A 25602-nucleotide genomic window follows, 5' to 3' on the forward strand; every position below is an offset into this window, starting at 1 on the left:
AGTCATAGAAGAAGCAATCATCCAGTGCTGAGAAAGGTATTGAGAGATGAACTAAGACTGTGGCTAAGACATTACAAAACATCTTATAAAATAGGGGCTTGACAACAAGTGCTGGATTTACCTAGCTTTAGTTTCTCTTTAAACAGCAATGACTTCCTCTGTTCCACTGGTTAGTTTAGTTGTTTTCTCGGTTCCAAGCTTATTCTTGCCTTGTTCTGGTTCAGCGGATATTTTTCCACGTGTTTACAGGGAGTGTTGTCTACATAGTACATGTCCTCACATAAATGTCAGTTAATCAAAATGCCAGCGGTAGCGGAGGTGACATCATGTGCACTTCGACCCTCAATTTCACTCACACACAAGCTTACACATACACACATTCACACGTAGACACACTCTCTCTCTCAAGTAAACACGCACACCCACAATCACACACTCACCCACGAGCACGCACTCAACATACATTTAAAATCGCTTTTTTTACTTACCTTAGCCGCCAGGGAAGGCCATATTCCAGCTAATCATACTCTATTTTTTATTACGCTAATAGTGATTAATGAAACATTATTCACTATTAGCGTAGTAAAATAAAGTGAGAAAACAAAGATAGTGGAGTCCCAACCTATGTCCATACTGTGTTCCTGGCACTGATTTTGCCACCTCTGATACCAGGAGTTGCAAAGACGGTGCCAGGGGCAAGCCAGGTTCCGCAGGTGAGACCCCTGGCGACTCCTACTTTTTACAGGCCAGTAGTTTCACTGCCTTATTCTGCTTGATCTAATTCAAGAACTTTGAGAGGCACCCAAGCCCCTAGGATTTTGCACCAAATCGTATTAAAACCTCTCCTTTTGTGAATGCTTTCAAGCTCCCTTAGCTTCCCCATGATTTCTGCCTTCTTCTTTAGTATAGACTTATATTTTTTCATCTGCTCCTGTTGACATTAGATGGTCTCAGACCACCGTCTTTAGGGCTTCCTACAGTGTTCTGTCGCTAGTCACTCCCTGATCGCTATCAGTCCGGTATTGCCAGATACAGGATTTTGGCTGTCTAATAGTCTAGGCCCTTATAAAGACGTCTCTTAACCTCCATGGTTTATAAGGTCCAGAAATCATAGGTTTAGTTGGACTTGTGCTTTGAGGTTATGGTCTGAGAGAGCTGTGAGACCATAGGCACATACAAATAACAGTGCTTTCCCTTGCCCCAACAGTTACTTTAAGTAACAAAAGAAATCTTACCAGTGGAACATAGAAATTATAAGAGTTCAGTGCGATAACCTAACCCCATCATTTTTCAGGACTTACCACCTTGTATTTTGTCTCATCAGAATAGCTGCCCCCCCCCCTCTTTTGTCATGATCAGATGTATTGCTTGGCTCTGGACTGGCAGCATTCCTAGTTATCATAAAGCAGATGGATTTCTTGCAGTATGCAAATCTCTGCTTTCAACTAGTGCAGCATATGTGTGGATACTTTATCCTTTGTAGCAAAATATTGAGAAAAGTGGGAACCCCAATCTACAAGGGATTTATTGAACCATATGTTTACATTAATTACTGCATTCAATGTTGGCAAACCAAGTAGTTTGCAATTCAATTCCTTCGGACACAGTTCCAATTATATTACATATGAACAAATCATCAAAGAAAGATTTATAACACGGGTATATGTATTCAGCGAATAGATTTATATGAACCAAAAAATTGTAAAGGTTACAAAAAGCTAAAAACTAAAACACACAATTCAACCAGAAGTTAGTCATTAGATGTTACATATACTTCATTGTTACAATTGTGAACACCTTTTTAAGATAATGGTAAGACACCTTTTTAACCCTTTCCATGCTCATGACGAGCTCAGCTCGTCATGAGGCACAGTGGAGCTGTGCTGATGACGAGCTGAGCTCGTCATAAAATGATGTAAATCTGAATTCTTCAGCACCGGAGGGGAAAATGTGCAGCAGCGATGTGGTTAAGATAATGGTAAGACAATGTGACCAGACTAAACAAAGAACGTTGCCTTCAATACAATGATGCAAAGAATAGGTGCGACTGTCGACCTTTCGGTCTAAGGTTGTCTAAGTCCGCTAGACCATCTTCAGGACATTTGTTAAATAGATGAATGATGACAGTATTAATTGGTACTATAATCCAACAAGAAATGTGTGGTGGCTAAAAAGCCTCCCACTTATACAGCAATCCATGCTACTCAAACTGCAGTGTGGCAGAAGGATTCTCAGACTTGCCCTTCTGGTGTTAGGACCGATGACCAATCATGTGGTCGTGAATGTGCACTCTGGTCTCAAAAAATGTTTAACTCTGTGTTCAGATGTAATCTAATTACAGAATCGTGGCGCGACTTTGAAGCGATCTGAATACAGATTAAATGTTTTTTGTGAGTAAAGGTCAATAAAAAGAGAACAGTGAGGGGGAAAGGTAAGTCAAAAGGGACTGTATTGGTTACATTTAAAGAGAATAGGATTAAATGGAGGGGTAGGTAGGGTGGGGTTAAAAAAAATGGGGGAGGCTTGGGTCTAAAGAAGAATCACTATAGGTTTTTAGTGTTTTTTCAGAAATGAAATACATTGTCGATGTCTGTCTTTCAAGTAACCGGTTCACAGAGAATGGCCCACTCCATCCTAAGCCCACAAAGTTTACGTGATGGACCATAAAACTAACTCTGAAACATATGGTGCTCTTGAATCTTCAATTTCGTAGTGGGCTGAGCCTCATTACAACACCTTGAGAATGGTCAGTGGAGACTTTTGTGATGATACTTGTGGTGTTTTTGCAGGCAGTTAATTTATCTACAACTTCAGAAGAATGGGACAGATTTGCTTGGTTATGAACAATCAGTACACATGTGGTACCCAGAAGTGTCTGTCTGTAGGTTCTGTTTGTTATAGAAAAACTAGCTTTTTTATGGGTATCTGGATGTCTGTCAACAGCTCATGCCACCAAGAGGCTGCAGTGATTACCTCTTTTCCCTTGCTGCACATCTCAGTCCTTCAAAACAAAACAAAAATGTCTGATCAGGGCTTATTAATGGAATGGACAGTATTGGCAATTTTTCTAAGTCTTCATTGGTGTTCACCTACTGGGATAGGAGCCAGGCATGTAACTTCAAAGGGTCCCAGACCTCCACAAGTCCAAGTTTCTGCACCTCCTTGCCTTTTGCCTGCAGTGACTTTTGGTATCCAGTCTGCTACCTATCTGTGGTGAAGCTAAAGGGTGTTCACTTTCCATTTAGAAGACAGTTGGAGTGAAGAATAGTCTTGGTCCCCCTGCTGGTCGGTGTGGCGTCATTGCTAAGGCACACTGAACTAGATCATGATATAAAATTCACGGGTTGTGAGCCTGATTTCTTAATGTTCAATATCAGCCTGCCATGTGGTTGAACATGTGTAGGAAACAGCTGTAGTTTCCAGGTCGAAGATCTAGTGTTCACCCAACCATCTCTAAAGGCATAATTCCAGTTCAAGTGTGGACGAGAAGTTTGTCTGCCCCCAGTATTCTGTTACAAGATGTTTCTGACGGAGGTTGGAGAATACCGACAAGCCTCCTCAGTCACCACTAAACAATGTTATTTTGAATCAAATTATATTTCTTCCTGTATTTTTATGGACAGATAAATACATTATGTATTTTAAAATGTTTTATGTTCATTGTTTATCAGAGGAATCATCTGGTTTGGTTGTTGTATATTGTTTCATAGTTAAGCTTTATGCACATTTATGATCCACATTACACATGGTAATCGAGGCTATTGATGAAACGAAGTGTAAGCTTTTCTTCATGAGCAGTTTCTCATTTATCTGTCCCGTTTCCATGTTTGGATGTGTATGAATTGTATCTGTTTATACAATTATTAAGCTGTGTATTGTTAGTTATTTCCTAGTGGACGCTGATGGGAAAGTTGTGACACAGCAAGAAGGAATATTTCGCAGCAACTGCATGGACTGCTTGGACAGGACGAATGTAATTCAGTCTCTTTTGGCTCGTCGCTCCCTCCAATCCCAGCTGCAGGTAAGAGGTTTTTCACAACTTCTGAAACACAGTTGTGGGATATGGGCACCCACAATTTCACTTTCAGGACGTTTTCCAAAGGGTAATCTCAAGAAACCATTGCCATGGTTTGATTATGCTAAAATATATATTACATGAGCTTGACTTATAGGATAGAAAATGGAACTTGTGGAAGATATATATTTTTAAGTAACTAATTTAGATTTCATTTTTTGCAATGTGTATCTTGAATACCATCAAGTTCAACCTCAGTGTAAAGTACCAGAGCTTGAAGATATTGCTGAGAAGGAAAGTGCAGGATAAAAGCATTACAGTAGACCAAATCAGTAAGTTGTATGAGAGCGGCTCCCATTTTCAACAAGGTTGAGGTTTGCATTACACTTTTACAGTTAGTCTATGGACCTATATTTGTTGAAGTTCTGCATAGGTTGCAATCAGTAACTTTTGAACATGTGAACATTGAGTACATAACTGAGGTATATCTCGAAATTCCTAAAATAAGATCATCCACATTTTATTTAAAGCACCAAGAACAAAACAGAATATTCACAAGCCAGCTGTTCTAATAACAATAAACATCTTCAGAACAGTAAAGCCTGGGTGAGTTTTAAGTATGAAGGCAGAGTTTCCATGGCCTGAGCACATTTCAGAAGTGTGTTGCATAATTTGGTTACATCTACCACGAATAACTTCAAGTTGAGTTCTCCAGTATTGAATCTTTTATAGCTTCACATGCTTCAATCTTCCGCGTCATCATGGTGGGAGTCCCACGGTAACAGAAGAAATAGCAGTTCTAAAACATCCCCATAGACCTCCATAGAACAGAAAACTCACGTAAGTAACTTTTCAGCCTCATTTTAAAACATCCAAACTTCAGCCAATCACTGCAGAGACCCCAGAGTTCCCTTCCCCACAGAGCCACCTTACCTCCGATTTTTTACTGCACGTCGTGTGATCGGGAGTCTCCCTGAGCTCAGTTACAATATTTCTTCTCAACTTTTGACCTCCAGTTTCAGCTTTGGCTACACTCAAGGTATTTCTTGGACTTTATACTTTTGACCTTCCTGTTTTTGAGATTCCTGGGCTTCTTTATGCCCTGTAAGACCTGTGGGAAGTGTAGGCTGTTTTCTGAAGACCCCCCACAAACCATGCTTCTATTGCCTCTACCCTGACCACAAACCCAGGGAATGAAAGTATTGCCACAATTTTTCAGATAAAACCATCAAAGATAGGGAGGGTAGTAGTTACTCTGGCTACAGAAAAGTAAGGCTGCTTCAGATTCGGAGTCTGAACCTGAGGAAAAGGCCCATTCTTCCTCAAGGAAAAGACAGAAGGGCAGTCCCTCCTCACTTCATGGGGACTCTAAAAGATCTAAGTCCTAGGACAAATCTGAGCTTAAACACCACAAGAAACCTCAGACAGAGGCTTCAAAGCCCTCTTCAGCTCCTGCGTCTGCTTCTCGGACTCCTCTCGGAGACCAATCTTCTCGACTGCCGACGAAGATTCCACTCTCCTCAAGAAAACCTGGGCTTCCTACACAGTCTACGGCTTCGTCTGCGACGACTACAATTACGAGACCTTCACAGTCTATGAGGATTTCCCCTTCGACCACAGGTCTGTCTGCAACGACATCCCCGCAGACGAAGGCAGTCCACGTACTGTTGCGGTACCCCTGACTATCGCATCAGAGGTTGCACCAGTCGAGCCAGTCAACTGGACCATCGGCGGAGGGGAAAATCAGTCTCCTTCAGCCCAGGAAGATTCAGGAATTCTCCAAAATATCACCTTTACCTCCTGTTCTCCTTTTGGACTTCCAAGAGTCCGAGGGTGAAGGTATGTTTGGCCCTGCATACAGTCCATCACAGTTAAGGATCAAGTGCCAAGATTCTGATGATTACATTGAAGACAATGATCCATCTTCTTACCTGCCAGGGGAATTTTCTTTTGCAGAAAGGGACATGTCCGTCCGTCCTGCAGAGGCTAGATTCCTTCCAGGAACGTTATCCTTACGATGACTGGGAGGAGGAGCGTCCTCAGTTTAGGGAACCATCAAAGAACGTTCCAGTGTCTCTGGTGTTTTATCTCTGTCACACAATTGATGACTATTTCAGGTGTTTTCCGGATGCAAATACCCTTCCAAGACCTTTACCTTCCCAAGAGGTACCCACTATTCTTCCAGGCCAAAGCACTCTCAAATCCACATAGAAGATCCTCCCTCCTCCTTTAGTCATCACCGAGGATAGTCAGGATGCTCAGACAGAGGAAGGGGAAATACAAATAGACATAGACGCCCATGATGAATGGGATGACTACATAGCCCCTATGCCACCATCTGTTAACTCTCCTGCTGTGGATTTCCCTCCGGTTGATATTGGGGGATTTCATGATGTAGAGCGTGCCTCCAAACATTTTGATTTGCCAATGCCAACTAAGCATACTGAGTGTTTTCTATATGATTTTAAACCAGGCCCTCAATGTTCAGTGAGGGCAATCCCTATAGTTGACTTTCTATGGCAAGAAGGGCTAAAGTTAATGAAAACACCTACCTCCATTCCAGCTGTTATTCCAAAACTGGACAAAAAATACATGGCTCCTGACGACTTGCCAGCATGCCTTATTGGTCACCCGAGACCGGACTCTGTCATCATGCAAGCAGCGCAGAGAAGAGCCAAGAATCCTTCATCCCCCTGCACTGCCCCACCAGACAAGGAGGGCCGAGTTGACAATATTGGTAAGAGGTTCTCGGCATTGGCCGCTGCCTCCATTAGAGTCTCTAATGCCATGGCCATTCTGGGGAGATATGACTGGCAGATGTGGTCTGACATCTCTACTCTGTTGGAGTATCTCCAGGAAGATAAAAAGAGAGAGGCAAAAGATATTCTTTTGTAGGGAGAAAGAGCGTCTTCAGAGCTTATTGAAATAGCCATGGACGTTTCATCCACTGCCTTTCGACAAATGGCAGGAGCGGTGGTTTTGCATCGCCAGGGACTGCTAAAGGAAACCACCTTTCGTCCAGAGGTCCAAGCCAAGGTTTTAGACATGCCTTTCGATAGGGAGTGCTTCTTTGGTAACAACATAGACGAGGCACTACAATCTATATAGAAAGACAGACACGATCTAAGCCTTAGGCAATCTCCAGCAGCTCCGCTTTCAGTCCTTTCGGGTTAGAGGTCGGGGGCAATTCTTATCTCCTCTGTAATTTCAGCAGCAGTACCCGCCATATCCGCTGAGTATCTACCAGCCATACAACTGGTCTTTTCAATCCAACACCACTCAGACTTATTCAAGACCAGCAGGACGCAAGAGCCAGCAATCTGCTAGAAAGTCCTAAGACTCCAATAGGAGACAATGAATTTCATCAGGCCCCTGCTACCATAGTCTCACACCACAATCTTGTCTTCTCCTCATCCTTTTGGAAATGGAACCCCATTTCTTCAGACAAATGGGTTCTAGATATCGTCCAGCATGGCCACATGCTAGAATTCATTCAGCATCCTCCAAATGTTCCATTGCTGAAAGTTGTGCTCTGTCATCTTGCAGATCTCAAAAAGGAAATAGTCACTTCTCATGCAGGCCATAGAGGAAGTACCCCTCAACCAGCAAAATCGAGGGGGTTTATTCCCACTTCTTCCGGATTAAAAATGGAAAATGGAGGCAGGTCATGGACCTCAGAATGCTGAACAATTACATCAAAAAACAATCATTAAGGATGGGATTACCAGGCTTCTCTAAATCTCCTCCGCCTATTTTCATATTCCCATCTACCCTCACCATCGTAAATTTCGCAGGTTCAAAGTGGCAGGGCGCCATTACCAATTCAAAGTGCTTCCATTCGGTTTGAAGTCTGGACCCAGGATGTTCACCAAGTTCATCACACTAATACCGGCCTTCTTTTTCAAGCAGCAGAGATTTCAACCAGAGCCTTTCGGGTTCTCTTCCAGTCTCTAGGTCTTTGTATCAACCTAGGAAAATTGGCCATTAATCCCGGCCAATTCGTTGGTCTTTCTGGGTGGACGACTCAACACAGAGCTGGGCAAGGCATTTTCCACTCAAGAAAGAATAATGTGGATTTTAGATATGACAAAGCTTCTTTCAACAAAAACGTTCATTTCTGTGAGGCAGTACAAGTCCATGCTGGGTATGATTTCCTCTTCCATCCTTCTCATCTCCAATTGCCGGCTTCACATGCGACCTCTGCACGAGTGGCTCGATGCGCAGTGGATTCCGTCTCGAGTCTCATTCAACAAGGTTTCCATTTCATCCGCAATGACAACCGCAATGGCCTGGTGGATGGTAATGGAAAACCTTTCGCAAGGCCTGTCTTTCATTCACTCTGTGTCATAGCTGGTGATGACCTCTGATGTGTCGATGGGCAGATGGTGGGGGGCCGGGGGGGGGTGGATTTCGGGAGGGGGGAGGGCAGTTCACCTTCAAGAATTACAGGTTCAGCGAGTGGTCTAAACCGGAATCTGAGTGCCATAAAAACATCCTGTAGCTCAAGGCACTTTTTCTGGGTCTGAAAGCCTTCCTGCCCCGGGTCAAAGGTGTGTCCGATAATGGAAAACACTACGATAATGTTTTACCTCTGAAAGCAGGGCGACACGAGATCTCGAGCGCTTTCCCTTCTTTCACTAAAGATATGGGATCTGCTCCTTGTTAACCTAATCTTCTTGCGAGTGGAGCATGTGCCAGCAGGGCCTCCAAACAGTCTCACGAATGGGAGCTCAATGACCAGCATTTGAAGGTGGTTTTTCAATCCTGGGGTTACCCAACATTCGATCTGTTCGCCAAGTTCCTCAACAAAGAGTTTCCTCTTTTTGCAAGCAGACATCCTCATCAAAATTCATGCCGTCCAGTTTCCTTAGACTGGTCTGTTTGCCTATGCATTTCCCCAGTTTCTACTCATTCTTCGAGTACTTCAAAAAATGAAGCAAGAGCCTTGTCGGATCATTCTCATTGCTCCAGGTTGGGCAAGACAATTCTGGTATTCCGAGCCTCATCATCTATCGGAGTGTGCTCTGATTCTCTTCCCTACAAAGGAGGATCTTCTCTACATGAACCAGGGCCAAGTATTGCATCCACAAATTTCCTCTACATTTGTTGGCTTGGCTCCTCACCACACTGAATTTGGGGATTTGAGGCTTTCCAAGGAGTCTTCTACGATACTATAGAAGTCGCAAGCTCGGTCTTCGTTGAAATGTTGCTCAGCTAAATGGAAGAAATTCTGTGCTTGTTGTATCTCGCAAACATTACATCCGTTCTCATCATCTCCTGAGCAGGTCCTGCCTTATCTCTTGCACTTAGCAAAATCAGGACTTTCTCACTCTTCCTTAAGAGTTCACCTTGCTTCAAATTCTAGGTATAGAAGACGCTCAAATCAAACTTCTCTGTGGTCTAACCAACTCTTCAAAGACTTTATTAAGGGACTTTTTAGAGCTTTTCCACCTGTTACGCCTCCTCCAGTTTTGTGGCAATTAAACAGGCCTGTCACAACTGATGCATCCTCCCTTTGAAACAGTACACACATGCAAATTGAAGTTCCTTTCCTGGAAAGTGGCTTTCCTCTTGGCCATTACGTCAGCCAGACGTATCCGTGAAATGCAAGCTCTCACTGTAAAAGAACCGTATCTGCAATTTTTGCCAGACGGGGTTATCCTATGCACTAACCCTTCTTTTATACCGAAGATGCCTTCAATTTACCACCTCAATGAGCCGATCAGCAGCAGAAAGAGCGTTGCATTCTCTGGACATTAAACGTTGTTTAAAGTTTTATCTACAAAGAACGAAGATCTTCCGTAAATCCTCTCAGCTACTGGTCTCTTTCTCAGCACCTAGGAAAGGACACACTATGACACTGGCCAGCATTGCTCGTTGGGTCACCTCCACGATTTCCTTCAGTCATGAGAACGCTGGTCTCCCACTTCTTGCGAAAACACAAGCTCACTCTACTAGGAAAGTGGCGACTTCCTATGCCCTGTTTTCGGGAGCATCACTCCTGACCTGTGCAGAGCGGCAACTTGGGCGAACGCTCTGACATTCACAAACCATTACTGCCTTGATGGTTGGAAAAAGGCTGAAATCACTGTTGTGCAAGCTACACTTCGACGTCACTTCATCTAAGGCAGGCAGCTTTTAACCTTCTATGTTCTGTATATGCCGTTAGTAAATTTGTATTCTTATTTTTCTCTTCCTGGTTTCTGATGCTACACGTTTACATCATGGTGGGATGGTTCACCTTCCTCCCACCTTTTTTTTCTCAATGTGTTTTTACTGCTTACTTATCTGATTAAAGCATTTGAATCTATAAAAGATTCAATACTGGAGAAAAAACAAGTTACTTACCTGTACACTGTGGTTCTCCAGTATTGATATCTTTTATAGATTCACATGCGGCCCTCCCTCCTCCCCGATTAGGCTCACCAATTACCTTGGAGTTTTGTATACCTATCACTTGTGCTCGAAATCTACAGGGATGGTGGCTCTGTGGGGAAGGGAACTCTAAGGTCTCTGCTGTATTCGGCTGGAGTATGGATGTTTTAAAAGAAGGCTGAAAAGTTACTTAAGTGAGTTTTCTGTTCTATGGAGCTCTATGGTGTTGTTTTATTACTGCTATTTCTTCTGTTAGAGTGAGATTCCCACCATGATGACGGGGAAAATTCAAGCATGTCAATTTATAAAAGATACCAATACTGGAGAACCACAGAGCACAGGTAAGTAGCTTGTTTTTTATTCTGCTAGAGTGAATGGATTAGATATGGGTATGATCCTTTATTTTAGGGAAATTTGTGCCTTAAGCCTAGACTATAACCCGTTGTCATCTTGGGTGCTTCTTGCCTTAGGAGTCGAAGTCAAAATGTTGAATCAGCACAGTAGGGAATCCTGCATGAGCTCCATAATGGTACTTAGTGTGGGTTCTGCATCTGATATTTTTTAAGGGGGCAGCCGAGATAAATTACCAAGGAGGCAATATACTAGGAACATCCAAGATCAATAATGAGGAACGTTGGCGCAGATGGACCCGGAAGAGTCCTAGGAAATGTAATTAAATAATTTGCAAGATAGATGAAAATATGACCTTTCAAAGTATGTTTGCATCTACGTTCATGGCTTTGACTCATAAAAGTTCTGAAATAAAGATACAATTCTGAAACAAAGATACAAATGTGATGTTGTATCCAAGCACCAAAATTAATTTTAAAGACTTGTCTTTGTTACACTGGGATACAAATTGTTAATCATCTGCTTCAAAGCACCCCAAAAGAACATGCTGAAAGTGTCTAAAAGCCCAGGGCTCGATTAGTTCCGGACTCATTTTTCAAATGACTTCTTAAGGCATCATAAATCAAGCAACTTATATTGCAAATTGAAATTTTCCTTTGGTTTGAAAAATTGATTGCACCAGGAATTTCAGCTACTTTGCATCACAGCACGTTATGTGCTGTACATAAATGCTCCCCTTTAGCAGTTCATAAAGATGAGAGGCATCAAGAGATGCCTTCATACAAAAGATGTTATACCCAGTAAACGCATGTCCACCAGGTGGCTTTGTAAGCTGCTTTTCTCATGCAATGGGCTATAGCAAAAAATTAAATATGGAAAAACAGTTGTAAGCATGTTTCTTATTATAGGATGGTATAGCGGCGGTTCATGGAGTAGGACTCATTCTCCATAGCTCCCTGTCAGCTGCCTAAAATTCCCTTGTATTCTGTCTCAAAAGTGCTGCCTGGCTCCAATAAGCCCTGAGGACTGGTCACAGAGGGTCACTGGCTTGCAGTATTTGAGCCTGTGTGATTTTTAGGGTGCCTAATGGAGGCAAAGCATTGGGAAGCAGTAATGTGTCAAGTCATTTCCCCTTAAGCCCAAGTTGGCAGGCGCGGCCCATTGGGGACACAATTGGCAGTGAGAAATGTGCTGAAGGACCTAACTTCTGGAGCAGAAGGCATGTAGTTACGTTGCTCAATGTGGACTGGTGCTCTCTTGCCATGGACCGTCATGATTGGGGTGGCGCTGACCAGCCAGAGGGTCTTGCAGGTGCAGCAGTATATGAAGCGACTGTCTTGTGGGCCGGATAGTGAGTCCGAACATGCCAGTATGCGTATGGCAGTGGAAAAGCAGGACAGCAGAGGAGGTTTTGAAGAAGACCGGGACTGCTCATTGGCCTGTTGAGACCAGTATTTAACCAGACTCATCTTCCTAACTCATTCCCAAAATGTGCCTTCTATGGGAGAGACATGGCTATGATGACTGCACTGATTGTGCTCACTTCTTATCGGTGGTGTGCTCACCTCTCCTCCAGCAAACTGTTGGAGGAGTGTCTGAGGAGAGAGTGCGATGCTGCATTGCAGTGCCATGAAGGAGTACGTAATTGCAAGATAGATTGCTTTTAACGTAGGGCAGATAAATGATGGCGGTATTCATGGATAATCAGAGCATTCTGGCTGTCATGAGACTGTGCTACTGTGGGTGCCTTTCTGGCAAGTAGGATTTGGAGTTTACTAATTGTTTAACTTATCATGCCCCTTCACAAAGCTAATTGGATCTTTGGTGGGACTTTACAGGATGTGTAAATCTAACAGTGCGATATTCACAGTTGACAGCATTTGACTGGTGCCCATGTATTAAGAAACAACATATGCTAGGTCTGTACTTGATTCTACTGTCTTTTCCCCGAAAGCTCAAAACTGTGACTACTTCTCGTTGACTGTTGGAGTGACTGATTCTGTGGGTAGAACAGCAGAATGTCTAGTCTTGCTCTGACGCTGGGGAAGCTGAAAAATTCCAGGGAGCAGATTGGTGCCATAGAACCACAGTTGCAGTTGATGGAACTCTAACTGAATGAGGGGAGTTCATGTTGGAGAGAGAATTAATTGGTGACTCTCTGCCTCCACCCCAGACACGCAGGGCAAGATCTTTGACGCCATATTCATCAACAGAGAGGTCCTGGAAGAGTCTCTGGTAAAATTATGATGATTGGCATGGGATTGTTGTAAGATGACTAGAGAAAGTTAGCATATCAAGAAACTCATAAAGGGGGCGTAGCTGGTCGCTAACCAAGGCCGTGCTCTGCTAAGCTTTCTACTGCCACATCCATTCCCCTGCACATTAGTGGTCTAGGAGTAGCTTCAAAACCAGTTTTGAAGGAGGCTCCAGATCCCTGGAGGCAGGCGACATGCCCGTGGCAAGAACTGGAGGGCAACAGTGGTACTGCCTGCAACAAAAGTGTCCCGACTGTGCTGGATGACGCCGCAGGCAAGATGACACGCGCATCTTGAATGTGCATGCCGAGGAATGAATGGCGCAGTGCGACTGAATGAGCCTCCTCCTGCAGCGACAGGTGGTTGGGGCAGGGGGGTCAACCTGCACCATCCAAACGACAACCCAGTGGTAGAGGCTCAGCTGGGAGCCCTGATGATTGGAGGGGGGAGATCTCCACGAATATGTAGACCTGGCAGATGAGTCGAGAACAGCCTTGGTTCTGAGTAGTAAAAACCCTTGAGGCAATGACACTAAGCAGGAAGGACTTCCTGGTGGTGAAAGTTGGAGGGTTTAGTGACTTGGTGAGGGAACTAAAGGCCCAAAAGAGGAGGAGGGGTCCGGACATTTTATCTCTGAGGTGTTGCGGAGCCATTGCAGCCTACTGGGCTTTGTGAGGAGGGAGACAATATGGTGACGTAAGAGGCCTGTGAAGCGCTGGGTATTAGTGGCTGCTGACCATTGGTGGATGCTGACCCTGCTGTTCTTCCTGGTCCCTCTCTGCAGGACATGCCTGACATCGTTGTTGGGCATTGGGGAGTGACAACTGGGGGTGCGAGGGTGGGGGCAGGAGACGTCGCCTGGGCTTTCATGACCTGTTACAGGATCATGAGAGTCCTTCTAGTAAAGGAGTGAGTGGGGACGGAAAGCACTACGACCCACAAGGGTGCTTCCAGTGAGCAAAAGGCATCAGAAGCCGGACCCCGCCAGATAAGCTGCACTCAATGCCATGAACTCTTCTCGTGTAGTACTAGAGCGCATGTGAATCAAAACAAAGATTCCTTTACTGAGCTGCTTACTACTGCGAAAGGCCTCCAAAGACACAGTGGTGGACCTGACTCAACAAGTCGAAATATTGCATCTCCGGGCTGAAGATGTGAAGATGAAATTACCACCCCGGGCATCTTCTAGATATTCTTGGACGGATGCTCACATATATTGAATATAAAAAGTTTGACTAACCTAGTATGAGTACTGGGAACGTCCGATGGGTGTTAAATAATGGAATTGCTATAAAATGGGTTAAAATGCATCTTAAACTACACTCTAGATTGAGGCCCTTTCCTCAATCAGCTAACCAGTTGAAATTGTTTGTACATAATTATATTCACATGGTATTATTAGTTAAGAATAATTTTTATATCTAGATCTACCTGAACAGGAAGTCTGTTTTGCATATTATAATGTATCCCGTAAAACACTAAAACAGAAGAGTTTAGTACCTTACTCCATGTGGGCCCCATGATAAAGGGTACTGGCATTAACAGTAGACTTCACAAGCTCAGTTGTAACACCACAGCCTAATAGGCAGCCGGTATGTGTCTTACCCAGTGGGCCAAAACATGTTGCTCTCGTGTAATTTCCTATGCGTGCTAGTATTCTGCAGAATCATTAATTAATTTTAATGCATAGCATTTAGTTGGTTCTAGGAATATCCTCTTTGAGACCCGAAATATGTTTGGAGCCTTTACACCAACTACTGTTCATGTTCCAGGAGGGTTCTCCTCATGTTGGTACTGGTGGTTATTTTTTCTTTTATGGTTTAACGCGTCATTCTCAGTATGGCCCTTGGTCTGAAAATGTGCAGTTATTTGTGTTGAGTTTCACAGGCAGCTACGGTGCTCACTGATTCAGGTTTCCACTTTTCATGTGGGCATTCCTATGTATATTAATTTACACAGACATTCAATCAATAGATCACAGTCATAGAGTTTCTATTAGTCCGGTTACTTTGCTCCCATGGCCTCTTGAGGCCTAAGTCTAAATGCATGAGTGTGCACTCTTGAAATGTAGTAGGCTGCTTTTTCTATAGGGTTTGTCGAAATGTATCCATAATGATCCCATGTCTGTTCCGATTGTCACATCTAAGAAGGAGATCTCCTTGTTACTCTTTATTAGTGAATTTCAAGTATGAGTTGAAAGTATTTAACCTCTCCAGAAGCAAGCTGAATCCGTATTGCCCATCCATATAACAAACGTGTTGTCAATATACTGTTGCATCCTCTCATGATGGGGCTTGTTAGGTTGTATGTGAGTATGTTCACAGTGGTGCACATGTAGGCACACTATATTGGGAGCAAAGGTGCTACTTATCAGGGTGCAATGTTGTTGATAATAGGTAGTGCCTTCAAATTCAGATTATTTTTTTGTCAAAGCTAATCTGGCAGATTTCATTGAGATAGATTAGGGCCTTGTAAGGCCACTCTCACCCTTTAAGTAGGTCTTCTATGCCATGGGGGCTCTCCTCCTATGGTGCGCTGGCATAGACAGCCTCCACATCCAAGCCAATCATCAATTCATTGTTGGAGTCAATGGAAATGTCTGTGTGTGGTCCCCTTAATGTAGATCTCATTTGGGCTACTCGAGGTTGCAGAAACCTATTCACAAAGGTGATGCCTAATACTATAGGTTGTCCCGGTGGTGGGTTTTGTGTTTCTGTATCTCAGATAACGTGTAAAAGTACGAAGTTCTAGGTTCTTCCGTTCTAAAAAATTCAGCCTTCTTTGTCATCCAATCATAAGTATCTGAAAGAGACACGTTAGTGATAGATTCCTTACCTTAGAATATCCCCAGGTGTCAGACTGGATCCGGAAAGTTTTTCGTCAGCAGTACCCCTGCGCGTCGATAGGTCGTGTCGTGGTGCTCCGCGTCCGTCGCTGGTGTCCTAAGCACCAAGGTTACGTCACGGGGACTATTTAGGTGCCACCCTATGCGCTGACGTCAGTTCTTTCTTTTTCCGCGTCAGCAAGCGCAGATCCGGTTAGGGCACATACCCTAGTCACTTCTTGACTAACTTTTTTGAGAATTTTGTCTCTGCTGCTTTTGAGTCCTTGACTCCTGGTGCCACGTAGGTATGCCTGGGTTTAAATCCTACGGGGCCTGTCGCTGTACGATGTCGGTGACGGACCCCGATGGCGTCTCTCTCTACTGTCTGGAGCGACCATGACTACCTGTCATGTTCCGACTTTCTGGCCATGGCTCTAAAGGCTTTGCGGGAGCGGTCCCGAAAGCTGCTGGAAGCCAGGCAGTTGTCTCTGCGCCGTATGAGGTCCCGGGGTCGCTCGTGGGACCGACAGTGGAGGCATCACCATCGCTCCTCTGGGTCGAAGTCTTCGCCCTCGGAATCGGGTAAGAGACATCACAAGAAAAAGTCGAAGAAGCATGTTCGCTCTCCGATATCCCCCCCGTCGGTCTCCGGCATGGACGAGGGGGCCATGGGTTCATCCCCCTGGCTCAGTTGGAGCCTAGGAGTCCCGCGGCCTAGCCACCATATCCGGGTCCGTCGACGACACCGGCCCAGGAGCAAGAGTTTCAGGCCTAGGGCTCCCGGTCCCTTTTGAGGGCCCTAGCTTGCCACCAGCTCCGCCATTGGCTCTGGCTCCTGCACCGCAAGGTCCTCCGCCGTTTGCTCCGGCCATGGCACCGTAAGGTCCTCTGCCGGCAGCTCAGGCGCCCCCTGCTGCTCCATTCTCGGCGCTGCCATGGTTCCATTTGTTCCACCGCCGCCCTTGCCCGAATTCCCGGGCAATTTTGCTCCGGCTTGGAACCCTAATTGGGACTTGGTGCCGGATCGGCACCGACCGTCGTCATGCCCGGTGCCGTTGGAGCACTTGTTTTTCCCTGTGCCTCCCTCGCCTCTGCCGCCTGTTCCACGGGCTGTGGAGGAGGGGGATGACTGGGAGGGGTCGGAAGACTCTCTGGCACGGCAGTGCGACTCTGAAAATGAGTGGGTGGAAGACTGAGAACGCAGGCGGCCTTGACCTCTCCTCCGAACCTGGATTTGTGCCTCCTCCCGCAATCATGGAGGAGGGCGCCACATATACTATGGTGCTCCGTAGAGCAGCTGAGGCCCTTGACCTGCCTACTGTCACTCATAAGACCAACCTCCTTACTGAGGTTCTTCAGCCGGTGGCAAGTTCTATGGAACCTCTGATCCTGTTTAATGAGGCCTTGACGGATGTTTTGATAGGCACCTGGTCTATGCCAGCCACAGGGGTTCCTGTGGATAAGAACGTGGCCAGGCATTATCGCCCGGCACCGGGTAACCCGGCCTTTCTGACCAATTATCCCACTCCGGAGAGCCTGGTCATTCAGGGCTCCACTTACCAGAGTGCGTTTCCCTACCGCCCGCCGAATAAAGAATCGAAAAAGCTGGAGCAGTTTGGCAAGAGGTTATTTTCCTCTGCCAGCTTGTGGCTGCGGTCAGTCAACACTGCATGCTTTTTCCGCCGATACTCTCACGCTGTGTGGGACACAGTGGCAGAGACACTACACCAGTGTCCGGAAGAGGTTTAGGCTGTACTTTCCCAGGCTGTGGGGGAGGGAGAGGATGCAGCGAAGTTTGCCATTCGGTGTGACTTGGACACCGCAAATTCTTTAAGGAGAGCAATCTCCACATCAGTGGCCCTGCCTGGCTCTGGTCCACTGGGTTTTTAGAGGATGTCCAGAGTTCCCTCATGGACATGCCTTTTGATGGTACTCGCCTGTTTAGCGATAAGACAGACAGTGTGCTGAAGCGTTTCAAAGACTCTCGGGCTTCGACCAAGTCCTTGGGTCTCTCCACCACACGCCCTGCCTCGTCTTCCTTTCGTGGCGACTTCGTTTCGTGGCCACGGAAGGGGCGTCCCTGCCTGCTCATTCAGTCAGAAGCCCGCGCAGAACTAAACTCAGCGCGGCCGTGGAGGATGGCGTGGTGGCACAGTGGGCCAACGTGCAGGTCAGTCCACCTCCACTCCCTCAGCATCCGCCTCAAAGCCTTCCTAGTCCGAGCTTTGGGGTGCACCCCACGCCAGTGGGCGGCAGGATTTGACATCACCTCCCCCACTGGCGTTCGGTCACTGCCGAGCCACCTCAGTTCCACCGCATGTCCGGGGATCACCACGCGCTTCTCTAACAGGAAGTCATGGCCCTCTTGGCCAAGGGGGCCATTGAGTGTGTTCCTTGGCCAGAAGTAGGACGTGGTTGTTATTCCCACTATTTTCTGGTCCCCAAGAAGGACAAATGGGGCTTGCACCCCATCTTGGACCTCAGGAACATCAATTGCTTCCTGCGGAAGGAGAAGTTCAAGATGTTGACTCTGGCTCAGGTCTTGGCTGCCCTCGACCCCTGGAGACTGGATGGTAGCGTTGGAGTTGCAGGACCCATATTTTCACATCTCATCCTGCCGGCCCACTGGCGTTACCTGTGGTTCACGGTAGGCCAGGAGCATTTTCAGTTCTCTGTGCTCCCCTTTGGCCTTACCAGCGCCCCTCTGGTGTTCACGAAAGTGGTGGCAGTGGTCTCGGGTCACCTGCGCAGGTCAGGGGTGTCAGTCTTCCCCTACCTCGACGACTGGTTGTTGAAGGTGGGCTCGCCTCAAGCAGTTGTCACCCACCTTCAGACTACGGCCGACCTCCTGCATTTGCTGGGGTTCTCCATCAACGTGCCAAAGTCGCAATGGAGTCCCTCTCAGAAGCTCCCCTTCAACGGAGCGGTTCTGGATTCGTCGCGGTTTCGGGTTTGTCCTCCTGAGCAGCGGGTCTGGGATATTCAGGATATGATTCCGATCTTTCAGCCTCTATCCTGGGTTTCAGTCAGGATGACCCTCCGGCTCCTGGGCCTGATGGCCTCCTGCATCCTGCTAGTGCAACATGCCTGATGGCATATACGGGCTCTGCAGTGGGACCTGAAGTTCCAGTGGACACAGCATCAGGGCAACCGGTCCGATCATGTCCAATCTTGGAGAGCACTGCATGGCAATTGCAGTGGGGGCTCACGAATCGTGATTGGGTCAATGGCAGATCCCTCTCCCTTCCCCCACCGGAGAACACAGTGGTGACGGATGCGTCCCTCCTAGGATGGGGAGGCCCCTTGGGAGAGGCAGAGATCAGAGGCTTCTGGTTTCCGGTGGAGTCCCAACTCCGTATCAACCTTTTGGGGCTTTGGGCGATCCGACTTTCACTGAAGGCATTCCTTCCCTCTGTCTGGGGAAGTGTGGTGCAGGTGTTCACGGACAACACCACCACCATGTGGTATTGCAACAAACAAGGCGGGGCGGGGTCGTGGACCCTATGTCAGGAGGCTCTGCGCCTCTGGACATGGCTAGAACTTCATGGCATTACCTTGGTGGTTCAACACCTGGCAGGTTTTCTGAATGCCAGGGTGGACTAACTCAGCCGCCGGTGCTTGATGGATCACGAATGGTATCTGAACTTGGATGTGGCGCAAGGTCTCTTTCAGCAGTGGGGAGAGCCTTGGTTAGATCTATTAGCCACTGAAAAGAACGCGCAATGTCATCAGTTCTGCGCTTTGGAATTTCCACGGCGGCACTCACTCGGCGACGCTTTTCGTCGCGAGTGGAGTTGTGGTCTATTGTACGCCTTTACGCCTATACCACTTCTGCCCATAGTGCTAAAGAAGATTTGGCGCGACCGGGCCCAAGTTATCCTTGTGGATCCGGATTGGGCATGAAGTTACTGGTATCCCGAGCTACTCCACATGGCGATCGATCCTTCGATCCGTCTGCCTCTTCGGGAGGTTTTTCTGACGCAGCAGCAGGGGACGATCCTTCACCCGAACCTGTCCAACCTCCACCTCCATGCGTGGAGATTGAGCGGCGACAGTTAACAGCTTTCGATCTTCCTCTTTCAATCTGTAATATCATTCTGGCAGCCAGGCGTCCCTCCACTAAGACGGTATACGCCTGCCGGTGGATCAAGTCTGTGGCATGGTGCACAGCAAAGGCTGTGGATCCCCTTTCTGCCCCTCTTTCTGAGGTCCTTCTGTTCCTACTATCCTTGGCCTAGCAGGGTTCTGCTCTGGGCACTATCAAAGGTTATCTCTTGGCCATCTCCGCCTTTCTACGGCTTCCAGGTCAGCCTTCTCTTTATGCATTACGCACATGTTTCCTGCCGTGCCGTTCATTATGCCTCAGTGGGACTTAAACCTTGTCTTGACATATCGGATGTGCGCTCCTTTCGAGCCCCTTCATAACTGTCCTTTACATCTACTCACTCTCAAGCCTGCTTTCCTGGTAGCTATCACCTCTGCCAGAAGAGTGAGTGAGCTCCAGGCCCTTTCTTCCAAACCTCCTTTCCTTTCTGTTCATCCGGACAAGGTGGTTTTAAGGAACTGTCCTTCTTTCTTGCCAAAGGTAATCATGCCCTTCCACATCAGGCAGACCATCACTTTGCCCACCTTCTTTTCGCCTCCGCATCCTTCCAAAGAGGAAGAGGCTCCACCGTCTGACCCAAAGTGTGCGCTCTCGATCTATCTGAAACGCACACAACAGTTCCGGGGGGATGACCAGCTCTTTGTTGGCTACGTGGACGCCAAAAACGGTTGGGGTGTGCACAAACGGACCATCTCTCGGTGGGTCGTTCTCTGCATCAAGGCCTGTTACTTGTTGGCTAAGAAGGAGCCTTCTGTGGGCATGTGTGCCCATTCCACAAGGGCAACAGCAGTCACTACTGCCTTAGGATGTGGCGTTCCCTTGCAGGACATTAGTCAGGCAGCTACCTGAGCCTCGCTGCTCGTATTTACCAAGCATTACTGCCTTGGCAGTCAAGTCCGGAGAGACGGCTTCTTTGGCCGTTCTGTTCGCCGTGACTTTCTGGTGTGATCTTATTCGCAGACCCACCACCGGGGTTGGTATTGCTGGGGTATCTATTCTAAGGTATGGAATCTATCACTAACGTGTCTTTCAGATGCACAAGTTACTACTTGTGTAACAATATATCTGTAAGAGACATGAATTAGTGATAGATTCCTTACTGCCACAACCATCCTCCCTGTTCTGCAAACTGATTTCTAGGGTTAAGGTCATCCCTTGCAGGGCCTTAGTTTCATGGCACCAGTGGTCAGTTTCTTGCATGGCTCTGCGTTCCTGGCACGGAAAGTAGTGTACAGAACGACGTCCGCGCGCATGGGTGTTGCCTAAGTAGTCTCCTTGACGTCATCTCGGCGCTTACGACGCCAGCGGCGGACATGGAGCCGCCAATGCCACCTACCGACGCGCAGGGGTACTGCTGACGTAAAACTTTCCGGATCCAGTCTGATGCCTGGGGATATTCTAAGGTAAGGAATCTATCACTAACTAATGTCTCTTACAGATATATCGTTACCCAAGTAGTAACTTGCGCTTTAGCATCCTCAGCTACAGCCTTGATCTTTTTGCAGGTTCTTTGTAGGGTCAGTGTGTACTGCAAGGTAATTCCTTTTCTCTCTTAGGAGTGTCACGAATGCCTCATGGTAATCCTCTTTTGTTTGGATGACAATTGCTCCACTCTTGTATGCTTGCTTTATCACTGTTTCAATGCTGAAGTGTTTTAATCCTCTGTGCTTTCTTAATGAGGTTGTGGTATTGTATACTTCTTGAGTTCATAGTTTAAATGTCTTTTATAACTGCTTCTTTGAAGGCTATAACTTCAGGTGTAATCATAGATGCTGGAAGGTTAAAGAAGATTTTATTATTAGACCGATTTGTGTTTGGTCCACTGTGGGTTATGGAGAAATAGAGAAAACCTTCCCCTGATTTTCCGAAGGAATTCAGTTAGCTCACACCTCAATTTGAATTTGCTAGGTTGGTGGGGAAAAATCCTAACCCCTTTTTGTAAACCTGGATCTCTTCTGTTAAAACCTCAGTTGTGAGATTGACCACTAGGTCAATATTTTGCTTGTCCCCGGCTGGGGTTCTTTTGTCTTGCTTTGTGGCATGGAAATCATCTCTACGAACGTGGAGTATCACGGCATCCAGATCTTCCTTGGAGACTTTAACCTCCTTTGGAATAACCTGAATGACTCATCAGTCAATAGCCTCAATTCCTTCTTATTATACCGCAACCTCACTGAAAATATGTGATAGCCCTACTCACATCAAGTGAGCTTCCTTAGATCTGATCATTGGTTAGATCAACTCCTTTCAACTTGAATCTATCACCCCATGTGACTGGATGGACCACCGTTGCATCTCCTTACTCGTCTCAGAATAGGTGAGAACCATTAAAGTTCAGCCGAAGTCACCTAGACATTGGCAAAGAAGTCTAAGAAACATTAACCTATATGATCTGACTTCCCACATTGATAACATCCTGCCTCCTCTTCTGGACATATATAATGTTGTGACCTTACAGACCACTATAATCCCTCTATGACTAACATTAGATTCAACGCACCCCTACAGCTAAAAAGAATGCCCTCCAAAATCTCCAAGCATTGGTATAATAGTAACCTAAATACTGAAAGAAGAAACCTGAGACTAGCAGAATGTTTGTGGCGATCCTCTCCCTCCTTTGACCATCTCACTCAGATGAGATCTCTGATAAATTCATCTAACAAACGTATCAGATGCTCTAAAGCTACTTACTTCAGAAAACAACTAGAGCAAGCCAAAAACCGACAGCAAAAATTGTTTGAACTCATCAAGCTTCAATCTAACAGTCAACCTAACCCTCCCTTCTTGGAACTCTGTCAGCAGCTAACTGTGAGGAGTTTGCTGCTGCATTCCGTGATAAGTCAACAAAAATCTAAATGGAACTACGTGCAGCCTTGGAGCATCTACCGTCCACCTTTACACCTGCTGGATTGGGTGTATGTAGGGAAAATCGCCAAATTGTTATAAACTGAAGACGGAGGCATGGCAAGTGGATCCTGGATTCTTTATTGTAAGAGCAGAGCAGGATTAGAGCGGACTCTTCCAAGCAGGACAGGAGAACCGCTGACTTGGAAGAGAACTCTCACATTCAAACAAAGACATGGAATGTAAATGCATGTACATTCTTGAAAGCCTAGACTGTAATGCATGAAAGGAATGTACTACAGTGTGCCCCCTCAAACTCTGGTTCTCCCTCCCAAAAACAATGCTTCCTGGAGCCTATTCAAAACCGTGGATGTGAGCACCATTCGGAAAACTCTGCCTACACTGAAACCTTCCAACCACTTTAGCGATCCCTTGCCACCAAACTTCTTCATTGAGATCAGATCACCCTTACTCCCTCTCTGGAAGAAGATAGTTCATGCCTCTCTGCTTCAAGGTTCGATCCCGGATCGCCTAAAGTCTGGGCAGGTCGCCCCCATCCTTAAAAATCAGACGGCGGACCATACTAACCTCCACAATTTTCGTCTAATCTCCACCATCCCTACACTGGCAAAGCTCCTCGAGAAATGTGTACACACCCAGCTATGCAGCCACATTGAACAATTCCAACTGTTAGACCAATTCCAATCCGGCTTCCATCAGGGTCAGAGCACCGAATCTGCTCTTACCCACATTGTAGATGATGCATTACGAATGCTGGACTAAAATTAGTCGTGCCTTTTGATCCTCCTTGACCTTTCGTCTGCTTTTGATGCGGTCAAACATGATATTGATCTACCGAAGCTTAGGATGGGGCTATCAGAGGCTGTGCTGAACTTGTTTTCATCATTCCCACACAATAGAACCCAAAGACTCAAGGTTAATTGTTCTCTTTCTAATACTTCTTAACTCACTCTGGGGGTACCACAGGGGCCCACACTTTCACCCACTTTCTTCAACCTGTTCATGGAGTCTCTAACAGAAATCCTGAAATTTTCCAGCATCCACTGTCACATGTATGCTAATGACACTCAAATGTAGATGAAAGTCTCAACCCATTCACAGAGGATATCAGGTCTCTCAACTCAGTACTACAGGAAATGCGAAGTTGGTTCAATCACCTGAAATTAAATGCTCTCAAAACTGAATTGCTCCTCATTGCCCCAGACAAACAGTCTCCAGACATTGCAAAATGGTTGCATCAACTTAGAGCCCTCAGCTGCACTCCAAACATCCTTGATTCCACGAGCTCCCTAGGAATAATGCTGGATAAGCATATGAACATGCAGAAGCACATTAGTGCTCTCACCAAAGAAGCAAACTTCCAAATGTAAATGTATGTGTCTTGTAAAGCGCACTGCTGCCCTGAGGCGTTGTGGCGCTGTAGACCGCTGGGGAACCCATCCTGGCTATCCCTGTGAGATGGTCCCTACTGGGTATCTCCAAGGTGAAACCAGGCATCCCCGGCGAATGTGGGGGGCCATTGTAGAGATGAGGCAAGCTAATGCCCAGAGTTGCTGAGTGTGATCCCTGGTTAGAGTAAGCACCGGGGCGAGAATTTTCGAGTCCGCTGACCCTGGTCCACGACCCTGCCGCGTCGGGAATTGAACCCTGGTCCCGGGCGTTCTCTGCTTCCGGGTCTGCAGCCTTTAACCACTAGGCTACACCACTCCACTGAGCATCCTAAGGAAAATAAAACTGTCCCTTCCCCCACAATGACCCCAAGATCGCTGTGCAAGCACTAGTGATCTCTTAACTGGATTATGGTAGCGCAACCCTATGTGGACTTCCTAGATCGAAGACAGCGCCACGTAAGGCCTCTCTCAATTCTGCTGCAAGTTTCATTACAGGCTCAAAACGTTATCACATCACGCCTGAATTGAAATCACTAAATTTGATCCCTTATGAGGCAAGGATTCATCTAAAAATTGCATGCATTACCCACAAAGCTTTACATTACAACACCCCATTATATCTTGCGCAAAAACCTGAGCTCTCTGGGGGCCGTAGATCCTCTAGGGGCTCTAGTACTTTACTACTCAAGCCACAGAAATTCCATAAAAATAAAACCTGCAATCGAGCATTCTCAGGTATTGCACCAAGAATTTGGACCTCCCTGCCACCTGAAATAAGACTGAATAATTACACAGCTAACTTCAAAAGCGAAGTTAAAGTGATTCTGAAGAAGACATTTTTGGGCTAGATCCCCAGTTTCTCCTAGGACTCGCTATCTTACTTTGTCTTTATTGAACTGTTATGACTTCTATGATATGTTTTGGCCATTTATTGTCCGGTTGTGCTATTGTTTACATTTCTTGTAACTTCCAATCTGTTAAGCACACTGATACCCCCTGTTGCCTCGCTTTCACCACAACCAACCACTCCCTAAAAACGGACGGTTTGCTTGAAAGAAGTGCTGTAGCGATGGCCCTTTTGGTTATGATCCATATGGATTTGGCCTGTAGTACATATTTTTTAATTGTAGAGGTTGAAAGTATTGATTCATGTGCCTTCTACATCCCGATTGCTTTGTTTTATTGTTGTACCATTACTCGAACTATCACTGGACAAATTCAGAGTTAGATGACCAGCTGCTTTCTATTTAGGTCGCTTTCTGCTTTGTTTGGTCTTGATTAGTGCCATGATCTTCCTTAATGTGTGGATATACTTTCTTTTTTTGATGCCTTTTTGTAGCTTGTTATTTTAGTTTGTGTGAGGAATTATTTACATTTGTTTATCTTAGTTAATTTCCCCTGTTTGTTTCTTGAAGACCCTT

The 25602-nt window shown here is 46.1% G+C and overlaps 1 protein-coding gene across 4 annotated transcripts in view; it reads left to right on the forward strand.

Annotated features, from left to right (window-relative positions):
- Nucleotides 1-25602, forward strand: part of SACM1L (SAC1 like phosphatidylinositide phosphatase) — a 411244-nt gene that overhangs the window by 242730 nt on the left and 142912 nt on the right. For all 4 annotated transcript variants that reach the window (XR_015309871.1, XR_015309872.1, XM_086964916.1 and 1 more), the window contains exon 13: nucleotides 3883-4021. Coding sequence is in view for 2 of the 4 variants with exons in the window: in XM_086964916.1 (XP_086821042.1) it covers nucleotides 3883-4021 (139 nt within the window). In the remaining 2 variants the exon portion in view is untranslated. The remainder of the gene's footprint in view (nucleotides 1-3882; nucleotides 4022-25602) is intronic.

This window comes from Lissotriton vulgaris, chromosome 4_1 (assembly GCF_964263255.1).
Source record: "Lissotriton vulgaris chromosome 4_1, aLisVul1.2, whole genome shotgun sequence".
Classification (NCBI taxonomy): domain Eukaryota; kingdom Metazoa; phylum Chordata; class Amphibia; order Caudata; family Salamandridae; genus Lissotriton; species Lissotriton vulgaris.